An 11,801-nucleotide genomic window follows, 5' to 3' on the forward strand; every position below is an offset into this window, starting at 1 on the left:
GGAAATTCAGTCCAGATCTCCTGAGTGGCAGGGACCCCTGTGCTTGAGCTGACAAATTGCTGCCTCCAGGGTGTGTGTTAGCAGGAATCTGGAGTCTGAAGAACCCAGGCACTCTGCGTTGAATGCGTGCAACCCAAGCCACATCTTAACTGCTCTGCTAAACACCTGACTCCAAGAATGACAGCTTTAAAGGACAGGATACCCACTAGATTGAGCAGAGACTGGGCTCGATTAGGATCTGGGAAGGTAAAAAGTACTAAGTTGGCAGCCCTGGCACAGAAGGTGGAGATCGACAATGAAGACAACGGACAGTAACCTTTGTCCGCATGCTACTTACATCACACGGGGTGGAGATAATGGTAATAAACAGAATATATAAGGAAAACACTGTATCCGATCGTATTTGGTGTTAGCGGAAAAGGGGAGGGGAACAGAAAGTTAATGAGGTATAATTTTATTTAGTGAAATCACAAAAAGCAATGCAGAGATGACATCTGAATGAAATACTTAGTTATATTTACAACTGGTTATTCCAAGGCACTTTGTCGCAAACTGGCCTATCTACAGCTCTTGGAAGAAATACTGAACGCCCGTTCCTGGAGGTAAACCGGGAAGTTGAAAGCAGAAGATGACTCTAGGCTCCCCTTCTCAGCTCAATGGTCCCAGGCAGCAAGGAAAACCACCTCAAACTTTCCTGTCCCTTTAAAAATGGCGGCCGGGCGCCGGCCGACGACGCCATAGGCTGCCGGGGAAGGCGGGGCGGGGCGTACGCGCGGTGTCCGCCCGCTACGGCAAGCCGGAGGCAGCAAGATGGCGGCGGCGGAGGACGGCTGTGGTGCAGGGCCCGAAGCGGACCGCGAACTGGAGGAGCTTCTGGAAAGTAAGAGCCCGAAAGGGGAATGACCCGAAGAGGGCGGGAGTGGCGACCCATTCAGGGCTTTAAGTGACCCAGAGATATTTGGAACTAAGCCGGAGAGACTCTGCGAAGCTTGGACGGGGGCGGGGATCTGACTGTGACCCCTGAGAGAAAAATCTCGGAGTCACCCTGCCGGCTTTCTCGTAGGTTGGAAGTGGGGAGCTCCCTGCAAGAGAGGGGAGCTGTCACCGGCTTTGCCCGGTCAGGGTTTCTTATGCGCGTGTTTTTGAGGAGGAGGACTGAGTTCTCGGAGTCTAACTTCGGTCCTTGGTGGGTGGTGAAAAGGACACGCAGGAATTGCCTGCGTTACCTTGCAGTATGTCCTGGACGCAGGAACTTTGGCCCCTCCCAGGCCTTTCCCTCCCCAGGCCTCCTGTGTTAGCAGTTCAGGCCAGCTCCTTCTGTGTTGAGAAACTGAGGGTGCAAGGATCCCAGGGGGAAAACGGATCACCCTCCTGGAAGAGCACGGAGGTTCTGTGCTTCCTTAGCCTCGTCTGCCCCTTCCCTGTTGTTTGCTGCCTTGCGTGGGTCCTGTGCCCTCTCCTTAGGCTTGGCAAGCGGACAGGGTGCTGACAACACATGCTCTTCAGGGCAGAGGTGAGCTGGGCCGTCTCTTACCCAATCACAGGTGTGGGCAGGCAGAAAAAAGAGCAGTGAGGAGTGCCAAGTGAATGGGCAGATGGTTATCTGCATCCATGAAACCCAAGGGGAGGACCAGCAAGTGCTGATGCCCCTGTTGCATCGGCTGGTGCAGCCTGGACTCCTTCTGTCTGTCCTGGCACCAAGACCAACAGGAAGCAGGGGGCGCAGCGTGTGCTTTCTTGCCAGCTGTCATCCCCCTTAGGACCCCTTACTTCAGGGAGTGAGGGCACCCAGGTCTCTGTATAGGAACCCCAGGGAAGCATTAGGGTGTGTACGTGGAGAGGATTGTGCAGAATGCTTTAGCCCTTTCCTCCCTGCTCTCAGGGAATACTTGCTTCACCTTAAGGGATTTCTTTTTGTCTCTATAAAGTAGGTCATCTGGATGGGAGTGGGAAGTTTATTGCTGGGTTGGCTGCGAGGGAGAAACAAACAAACAGAAAGGAAAACTGAACGAGGTTGACAATTTGAAAGATAATTTTTTCCTCATGCTTTGCCCAGAAGCCCCCAGCCCTACAACCTCATCCATCCCCAACATATACACCGTGTCTCTTGTCTCTGAAGGTGCTCTTGATGATTTCGATAAAGCCAAACCCTCCCCAGCACCCCTTTCTACCACCACGGCTCCCGATGCTTCGGGGCCTCAGAAGAGATCGCCAGGAGACACTGCCAAAGTATTAATTCCAGTCCCTTACGGGAGGGGGAGGGAGGGCATGCAGCTCTAAGCAGAGGCGGGGCAGGCCCCCTTGGGCCAGAGGGGAGGCGGGAAGGGTGCCTTGGCCTCACACTGCTGAGTGCTGCTTCACAAAGTCCTTGTGCAGCAGGGACTTGAGGCTGACTAGAGGGATCTCAAGGAAGTGCCTTGGGAAAAGAATAGGTTAACATGGTTGGGTTGGTATGCTAGCTCATACCCTTGGCTCACTGGCTCCATGCCTTTCTTGCTGTCCTCACTAGGATAGGTGGTTAGAATGGCCTCTGTAGGTGGGTAGGAGGGAGGCCCTGCATCTCCAGGAGACACTTCCTGTGGCTTCTGTCAGAGGCCAGGTACAGTGATGTACAGTACAGCAGATCTTGTGGTTGCCCCTCCCCTACAGGATGCCCTTTTTGCCTCCCAAGAGAAGTTTTTCCAGGAGCTGTTTGACAGCGAGCTCGCTTCCCAAGCCACAGCTGAGTTTGAGAAGGCGATGAAAGAGTTGGCTGAGGAAGAGCCCCACCTGGTGGAGCAGTTCCAGAAGCTCTCAGAAGCTGCCGGGAGAGTGGGTGAGAAGAGGACCCCAAGAGAAAGTAGACTTATCCAAGCAGATTTCTGAAGTCACTGTTGCTCAGGAACACAGAATGCTTAGTAAAACTGATAGCAGTGGCGATGTCACAGCTGAGGGGTGGGCTGAGGCCTGGGTGAAGGGAACACTAGTGGGCAAAGGGATAGGATAGGTTGGCAAGTAACGGAAAGGAGTATTTAAGCTAAACCATTGAAAAGTCACAATGTTACAGGTTTCACTATGGAGGCTAAAGTGATACACAGTCATGTAGATTTAGGAACTTACCTGAAGAGAACTGTAGAATATTCCAAGATTTGAAGTGACAATAATTCACTAGTCCGTGTGACATATCATTGATATCCAAGCTGCTAACAATTCAGTCCAGGCAAACAGATGACTGAATCCTGAATGATCTCTGCTCTCTTGATCTTCCCTAGGCAGTGATGCTACCTCCCAACAAGAATTTACTTCTTGCCTAAAGGAGACACTAAGTGGACTAGCCAAAAATGCCACTGACCTCCAGGTGAGAGGGGAAGGGGGCACGGCAGACACTTCCCCAGCAGTGTCATTGAAACACTGGCACCTGTGGGTATCCTCCTGAACTGGTCCCCTGCTCGCTGTTTTAGATGTGTTTTTCGCTCCTGAAAGAATGGCAAACGTCTCAGAAAGGCCCGACTCCTCTCTCTCTCTCTCTCTCTCTCTCTCTCTCGTCCTGTCTAGAACTCAGGCATGTCAGAAGAGGAGCTGACCAAGGCCATGGAAGGGCTGGGAATGGACGAAGGGGATGGGGAAGGGAACATTCTCCCCATCATGCAGAGTATTATGCAAAACCTGTTATCCAAGGATGTGCTGTACCCGTCGCTGAAGGAGATCACAGAAAAGGTTTGTGAACTTGTGCTTGTTCTGCTCACCCTGTATAGCAGCTCATACTTTGCTCAGAGCTTGTTAGAAAAGAGTAACTGATGTGTACAACTCTCTCTTTTTATTTTTTCCTTCTTTAGTTAGCATGGGAAGAACTAGAGATTGGGCAATTATTGTCTGTATGAGACACCAAGAATGTCTTGGGTAGAGAGGAAATCCTGAGGCCACTATGAGGAACACTGGGTTAAACTACTGCTTGTGACATCTGCATTCCATATCTGAAAGTTGGTTTAAGTCCCAACTGCTCTGCTTCTTATCCAGCTCCCTGCTGATGCTCCTTGGAAGTACTTGGGTACTGGGGTTCTGAGCTCCTCGCTTTGGGCTGGCCAGGCCCTGGCTGTTGTGGCCCCTTGGGGAGTGAACCAGTAAGTGGGAGATCTCTTAGCTTCTCTTTGCTCTGTCATTCTGCATTTCAAACAAATCTATGAAAAATGAGGAATAGAGATTCCTCCAGTTCTATTTTTCTGGTTCAAGACTCTGGGATTAGCTTTATGTATTTGAAAGGCAGAGTGACAGAAGGACAGAGAACTCCTGCATTTGCTCAATCACTCTCCAAACAGCCAGAATGATGAGGACCAGGCCAAGCTAAACGCTGGGAGCCAGGAACTCCTACGTGGGTATTAGGAGCCCAAGTATTTGAGCCAGCACCTGCTGCCTTCCCAGCAGATTAGCAGAGAGCTGGATCAAAAGCAGAGCAGCTGATATAGGAAACCCCAGACCTTAAACTGTCACCCCAATAAACGATGCCAGTGTTGTAACCTTTTCCTGCCTTACCATCATGTTGACCTGTTAGAGTTCTGACATCATTCATCTCTCCGGCAAGTATTCACTGAGGATGTTTTGACCTGTTTATCTTGGATAATCTAAAAGTGGTTTAAATAATGGTCCTATCAAAGTGCTGATAGCTTTTCTGAAGAGATAAAATGTAGAAGTGACTGAAAGCAGTGTGTGGTTAGGCACCTCATGGCCACCAATCACAGAGCAAAGTATTTTGTGATAACCCGTCACAGAAACATTTTGCCAATCTGTGGTGACCATAAGTGATAATACAGCCAGATGATCTGGCTGGATCTGTCCTACTTCTCACAGTGAATTGCTTATTTAGCTCTGTCTTCTATGTCTCCCTCCTTCTCACATTCTATATGTTGTTTTTTGTTGTTGTTACATTTTTGTGTCAGCTGTTGTCTTAATTTTTCCCCCACCTGTTCTGTCTTTCCTTAGTATCCAGAATGGTTGCAGAGCCACCGGGAGTCCATACCTCCAGAGCAATATGACAAATATCTGGAGCAGCACAGTGTCATGGGCAAAATCTGTGAGCAGTTTGAGGCAGAGACACCGACGGACACTGAAGCCACTCAGAAGGCTCGTTTTGAGACGGTGCTGGATCTCATGCAGCAGGTAGGGACTCCTTTGGCCATCTGCCTGCTGGTACTGTCCACACAGGTATCTGCTGGAGGAGGTGTCTGGGAATGATGCTGTGCTACTAAAGCCAGAAAGAAGGAGCACCAGAGAGGCCTTGTGATCAGAGACCATGTGACAGAGAGTGCGCCAGTCAGATTCCTTTTTGGGGCTCCTCCACCCTTGGGGGCTTTTCTCCAGCTCATATTCCTCTCTCCTCACTTTCTAGCTACAGGATTTGGGTCATCCTCCAAAAGAACTGGCAGGGGAGATGGTGAGTATGCTTTCTCCCTTTAAATGTTAATCTCAGACCCAGTTGTTAAAAATCTGTAACCTCTGGTGATTGTACCTAAGATGATGAATGTGGCTCCTGGGGATGGACCTTCAGAAGTTCTGACCTGAAGTATGAGCACTTATCTGAGTCCCTTCATCTCTTCTCCAGCCTCCTGGCCTCAACTTTGACCTGGATGCCCTCAATCTTTCGGGCCCACCAGGTGCCAGTGGTGAGCAGTGTCTGATCATGTGAAACACAACACGTTTTCCTCCCCGAGTCCCAGCCACGGGGAAGATCTGGAGTCGGCAGAACCACTGGAAACTGAGGCAGGAGTGTCGTCTGCTGGAGCAGTCTGCCCGCTGCCTCCTCATCCCATTCAGAACTGTGCCATACTAGCTGAGGCTTTTCCTCCTTGTAGGAATAGGATCTGTTCTGTGGGCCTCTTCTGTGAGCCCTACTCCATTATGGTTTTTGCTGCTAACAGAGGTCCAGCTACCTGCCAGATGAAGAAGGCATCCCTTTGGGGGCATGTGTCTTCCTCTCACTCCTGGAGTGCTGTATGTGGCTGTACTGATGTCCACTTGTATGCCCAGGGTCTTTGTGCCTTGTCTCTGCTTCCTCTCAGATCTAGGGAGTGGGGGCAGAGTTCCAGGACTCTATTTCTCCTGGGCAGAATAAAAGTGGAGAGAAACTTGGCCTGGGCTGGGGCTGTAAGTCTGTCACCATGTCCTCTGAGTTTTAGACAGACTATTGTGAATTCCATGAAGAGAAAGGGCTTTTGCATCTGCTCACAGTAGAATTGGAAGAGGAGCCCTGGGATTCTCTTCTCTCTAGGTGCTGAGCCCTCCATTCCCCATTCCAGCCTGAGAACTCGAGTTACTACCCTGGTTCTTCTACTATGCTATTGAGCTGGGTGAGCCCAGCCCTCAACTGCCACTTTTGGCCTCCTGTCTACCCTCTTACCACCTCTTTCTGAAATATTTGTTGATTCCAACCCTGCTAAGTAAGGCCCAGCTATTACAAAAGGCCCATCCTTTTTTTTTTTTTTTTTTTTTTTTTTTGTCATCGTCTGATTTTAACCATCACTCTCACTGACTTCCCTCTCTCTTTGAAAACATGATGGTAGTCTCAGGTCCGAGAAATAAACAGAGCATTCTTCCAGACTACATTCTCACTTATTTAATAAACTGAATTCCCTTAGAATCCTGCCCCTTGGTTTAGAAAGGGAAAGGGGGATGGATATAGCCTGGGTCCCTTTCCCTGCAGACCCTTTGGGACAGTGTCTTAATAAATATTTTAAGTGAGGAGTGTGGCCTGTTTTTCATCCAGGTCTTTTTCTGATCTTGTTAGCTTCCGTAAGCTGCAAAGTGAGAAATGTTAGGGGACTAGTGTCCTACAGTATTGTGGTTCTGCATCCACCAATACTGCTTCCTGGGCTCAGACTGCACCCGAGTTTGTAAAGGAGACTGAATAGGCATATTTCAGTCTGGAAAACCTTCACTTGGTATTGTATTTCAACATTTCACAGTAGTGTTAGCAGTGTGCTTTTACACGGTAAATTGTAAATTATTTCTCTCTGAGCTGACCTTGTCCTTTTCTGAGGCTCCCAATGAATCTGGGAACCATGACTGCCATGTGTTGATAGATGCTCTGGTGTGTCCAGTGTATGGATGACCAGTTATTTTTATTCAGAAAATGACTTGTTGCAATTGGTTCACATTCTGACATGTCCTTTTCCCCTGGATTCAGACACCACCCCCCGTGATCCCACATGTTCTGTGGTAAGGGCAAAGAAGGAAATGTTCTTGCAGCCTCAAGTTGTTTTGAGAAGGTCTGGTATCTGTACCTTAGCAGAGCACAATGGAGCCCAGATCTGCATGTGAACTCCTGTGCTTCTTCAAGTGATGGTGTGACACAAGCAAGCTTGTGGTGATGGTAATGGGGTCTGAACCCCAAAATTCTCCCTTAAAGCTATAGCCAAAAACTAGGCGAGGATGGAGAGGAGGAAGGAGTAACAAATGACCCTGCCTCTTTTGTTCACTGTCTCTGTCAAGAGTCTCACTTTTGCTGACCTGCCTGGGGCTTACCCCAGGAAGCTAGTTAGGTGCTCTGGCACTGGCTTTGTTCCCAATGTATTTACTTTTCATTTCTATTTTGATTAAATGAGCAGATTAACCTCAGATGGCTCTACTTGTGGAAACTGTTATTTGAATGATTATAGGACATAAAATGGAGCGTTAAGCAGTCCTTCTCAAAATGTGTGGTAAAGGACTAGGTTTTTTGGCTTGTTTTTAAACAATCTAATCCTTTGTCCATATTCGTTTCCAGTATCAATGGTAGTTTTATACTTTATGCTCTTTGTACTCTGCTCCCCAACATGAAAATTTGGCAGCGCCCAAAACCCCCTAGACAGTTGTGCAAGTTGAGTCTACTGGTCATGTCATTGGATGCACACAATGTCAAGTGATAGGAAGTCGCTGAACTGTGAAGTTCTAATTCCTCATACCACGTACTGGTATCAACAACAGCCAAAACTGCTGCAGATCAGCAGAAGTCGGCTAGCCGTCCGTGAACAGCACTGCACTGGGCAGTTCCTGGTGTCTGCATAGATCATAGCTAAGGCAGTAACATTTTTGTACTTTTATATAAGAGTCACTTTGACAGAATTTGCTCTTCAGCAAAAATGTGTCACTCTGAGGACATAGCTAACATGTCATTACATTACAACATTTTTGATGCTTAAAAATGACCACTATAAAATTTGGATTTAAGCTGCATATTTTTGGTGCTAAAAGTGTTTTGTTTTTTAATCTTTTTAAAGATTTATTTATCTTTACTGGAAAGTCAGATTTACAGAGAGAGAAAAGATCTCCCATCCTCTGGTTCATTCCCCAAGTGGCCGCAGCGGCCAGAGCTGAAACAATCGATTGGGAGCCAGGACCTTTTTCCAGGTCTTCCACATGGGTGAGGTGTCACAACGCTTTGGGCCGTCCTCTACTGCTTTCCCAGGCCACAAGCGGGGCAGGAAGGAAAATGGAGCAGCCTGGATACAAACCAATGTCCATATGGGATCCTGGTACATGCAAATCAAGGACTTTATCCACTACACTACCACACTAGCCCCATACTGAAAGTGCTTAAAGAGAGTGTTCATTTGCTACACAGTTTTGTATGTTAGGTAGCAAATTTGTGGCTGTGTGGCTTAATGCATTAATAATTGAATTCCATCAGAATTTATGGCCATAGAAACATTTTCCTCCAATGCTGTGGCATGTTATAAGGGCTCCATATTTGTGTCTAGATGGCTTTTGGGAGCTTAGGAGAAACTAGCCCATTTTTAAAAAGTACAAATGGCAAAACATATAGAGAAAGCCCAAAAGACTTAGAGGAAACGGACCTGATCTTGATGAATGAATGGCCTGTAACAGGAAAAGCTGTCAGTTGACCAGATTCTTCTGGAAGGCCTCAGGAGATTTTGTTTGTTTGTTTGTTTGTTTGCTTGTTTTATTTTAATGCAATAGAAATGGCATTGATGAGGGAGTATCAGCATCCTTCGGAAGATTAGAAGTAGCTGTCTCTGTAGATTGAGACCAGGGTAGGGTATTTCAGGAACTAATTGCCTTAAAAACAATGAACCCAATAAGTTCATACCTGACAGGGAAGGTGAGAGGGACAATGGTTAACTGCTGAGAGTAAGATGGGTGTATTTCAGTAAGGGTAACAAGGTCAAAGTAGAGATGGCCAATAGAATGTGAGTGGTCCTGGCAGCACAATAGGCAGGCAAGGAGAGGAGGCTTGAGGTAGTGACTTCAGTGAAAATCACAATTCCTCACCCAGTGTCTTTTCTTTTGCTCTTTTGTGTTTGTGTGTGTGTGTGTGTAATATATATATAATTTTTTTAAGTTTTATTTTATTTTTATTGGAAAGTCAGACATACAGAGAGGAGGAGAGACATAGAGGAAGATCCTTTGTCCATTGATTGACTCCCCAAGGGGCCACAATGACTGGAGCTGTGCTGATCTGAACCCAGAAGCCACTTCTGGGTCTCCCACATGGGTGCAGGTCCCAACGCTTTGGGCTGTCCTCAGCTGCCTTCTCAGGCCACAAACAGGGAGCTAGATGGGAAGTGAGGCCTCTGGGACCAAAACTGGCAACCGCATGGGATCCCAGGATGTGCAAGGCAAGGGTTTCAGCTGCTAGGCTACCATGCCAGGTCCCACTCTTTTTTTTTTTTTTTTTTAAGATTTATTCATTTTTATTGGAAAGGCAGATTTAGAGAGAGAGATAATAAAGAAAAAGATCTTTCATCCAGTGGTTCACTCCCTGAGTGACTACAACAGCTGGAGCTGAGCCAATCTGAAGCCAGGAGTCTCTTCTGGGTCTCTCATGCAAGTGCAGGGTCCCAGGGCTTTGAGTCATCCTCTACTGTTTTCCCAGGCCACAGTCAGGGAGTTGAATCGAAGTGGAGCAGCCGGGACATGAGCCAGTGCCCCTATGGAATCTCATTGCGTGGAAGGTAAGGATTTAGCCACTGAGCCATCGTACCAGGCCTCCTCACCAAGTTTCTAAGCCTGAGATCATTCTTAGACTCATGAACTATCAAAGATTTTATTTTCAAAATATTCTTTTTTGAAAGGTAGACTTGGGGGAGAGTTATAAAGAGAAAGACAAATCTTAGATCTACTGGTTCACTCCTGAAATGACCTAACTGAAGCCATAGAATTCTGGGTCTTTTCTCATGTGGCTGACAGGATCCTACGTGCTTCAGTCATCTTTTGTTGTTGTTGCTGTTTATCTAGGTAATGGTTGAAAACAGAGTGACCACTGCTCAAAGCAACACTCATGGTATGCTAACGTTGCAGGCACTCAGGTTAACCATTATATTGTACCACAATGCTAGTCCCATAAACTGTCAATTTGAAGAGAACCATTTACTCGGTTTATCAGATAATAGTGAAAGAATACCCAGATTTCAAGTTTGGAAACAGATGTAGGGTCTGAGTTGCCAGTAATACTCAAGGATGCAAAACACCAGCACAGTGCTTCCCCTCAGAGTACTCCCTGCCGTGATCTCCGTAAGTTAGAGAAATACAGGGTCAGGGAATGAGCACTGCTCCTAATATGTCTCAAAGTAGATAGAAAATCCCACTTTCAGGTTGATTCCAAATGTGTAATTGTAATGAATATATTTAGCAGTTGGCAAAAAGACCAAGAAGTATCCTCAAAACATTACCATGTATGCCAAGATAGTAAATATTTTAAAATGAAAAAAAAAAAACAGAACTCTGAGAATTGGCAGAGATTACTTATGAAAAACTTAGAGGATCATGCTCTCCTTTTGTTTGACTTGTCTGGCCCTTGCAAAAATCACATGGCTGATGGTGGATGACAAGTTTGTTACTGCAAACTTAGCCAATAGTAGTCCTGATTTTAGTGTTCACCATTGTGGTTCATTCACTGGACAGATTAGCACAGCCTCTCGTATAGGTATGTGTCAGCACATTCCCTCTAAAGTAAAGGACAGATTATTGCAGGCCTCTTAAAGTTTTATGTATTTATTTTCATTGGAAAGACAGGTATACAGAGAGAAGGAGATACAAAGAGAAGGATCTTCCATCTGGTTCACTCCTCAAGTAGCTGCAACAGCTGGAGCTGAGCTGATAGAAGCCAGGAGCTTCTTCCAGGTCTCCCCCAGGGATGCAGGGTCCCAAGGCCTTGCGCCATCCTCTACCGCGTTCCCAGGCTACAAGGAGGGAGCTAGGAGGGAAGTGGAGCAGCAAGGATATGAATAGTTACCCAAATGGGATCCCAGCAGGTACAAGGCAAGGATTTAGCCTCTAGGCTACCACTCCAGGTCCCAGGCCTCTTATAGTTTTAGAGGCACATTTTGCATTTAAAATGCAAGATCCTGCAGTCACTCTAGGGAGCCATATAACTTAAGAATTCCGTAATACTAGGGGTATCTGCTGCAGGAGAATATGCAGTGTGGATTTCTCTGGTGGACCCCATAGGAGTTCAGCCCAGAATTCAAGATTCTGAAGAAAAGAGTGCTATCTTTTTTCTTTTTAAGATTTATTTATTTTTATTGCAAACTCAGATATATGGAGAAGATGAGAGACAAAGAAATATCTTCCATCCGATGATTCACTCCCCAAGTGACCACAACAGCAGGTGCTGCACCGATCCAAAGCCAGGAGCCAGGAACTTCTTCCAGGTCTCCCACGCAGGTGCAGGGTCCCAAGGCTTTGGGCTGTCCTTGACTGCTTTCCCAGGCTACAAGCAGGGAGTTGGATGGGAAGTGGAGCTGCTGTGATTAGAACCAGCACTCATATGGGATCCCGGCGTGTTCAAGGCAAGGACTTTAGCCACTAGGCCACGGTGCCAGGCCCAAAAG

At 47.0% G+C, this 11,801-nt stretch overlaps 1 protein-coding gene across 6 annotated transcripts; it reads left to right on the forward strand.

The window, feature by feature from the left end:
* The first annotated feature begins 804 nt into the window (after nucleotides 1–804).
* On the forward strand, nucleotides 805–6,570 carry PEX19 (peroxisomal biogenesis factor 19). Of its 6 annotated transcripts, none has more exons than XM_041003320.1 (8): nucleotides 805–880; nucleotides 2,120–2,229; nucleotides 2,650–2,815; nucleotides 3,252–3,337; nucleotides 3,535–3,696; nucleotides 4,957–5,133; nucleotides 5,363–5,407; nucleotides 5,576–6,570. In XM_041003320.1, the coding sequence occupies exons 1-8, from the start codon at nucleotides 811–813 to the stop codon at nucleotides 5,657–5,659; spliced, it is 900 nt and encodes a 299-aa protein (XP_040859254.1). In that variant the 5' UTR covers nucleotides 805–810; the 3' UTR covers nucleotides 5,660–6,570. The 6 variants fall into 6 exon arrangements, with proteins under 6 accessions (XP_040859254.1, XP_040859256.1, XP_040859255.1 ...); XM_041003322.1 differs by having other exon boundaries at nucleotides 811–880; nucleotides 5,628–6,570; XM_041003321.1 differs by lacking the exon at nucleotides 5,363–5,407 and having other exon boundaries at nucleotides 811–880.
* Nucleotides 6,571–11,801: the final 5,231 nt, after the last annotated feature.

The sequence above is a fragment of the Ochotona curzoniae genome, unplaced genomic scaffold, assembly GCF_017591425.1.
Source record: "Ochotona curzoniae isolate NIBS_2020 unplaced genomic scaffold, NIBS_Ocur_1.0 scaffold_2683, whole genome shotgun sequence".
In the NCBI taxonomy this organism is placed as follows: domain Eukaryota; kingdom Metazoa; phylum Chordata; class Mammalia; order Lagomorpha; family Ochotonidae; genus Ochotona; species Ochotona curzoniae.

Excerpts from the sequence above, each read along its gene's own strand:
- PEX19 (XM_041003319.1), top strand. The coding sequence starts at position 2,044 with ATGCTTTGCCCAGAAGCCCCCAGCCCTACAACCTCATCCATCCCCAAC. Across the intron at positions 3,338-3,534 it reads AAAATGCCACTGACCTCCAG|AACTCAGGCATGTCAGAAGA; the intron begins GTGAGAGGGGAA and ends CGTCCTGTCTAG. Across the intron at positions 3,697-4,956 it reads TGAAGGAGATCACAGAAAAG|TATCCAGAATGGTTGCAGAG; the intron begins GTTTGTGAACTT and ends GTCTTTCCTTAG.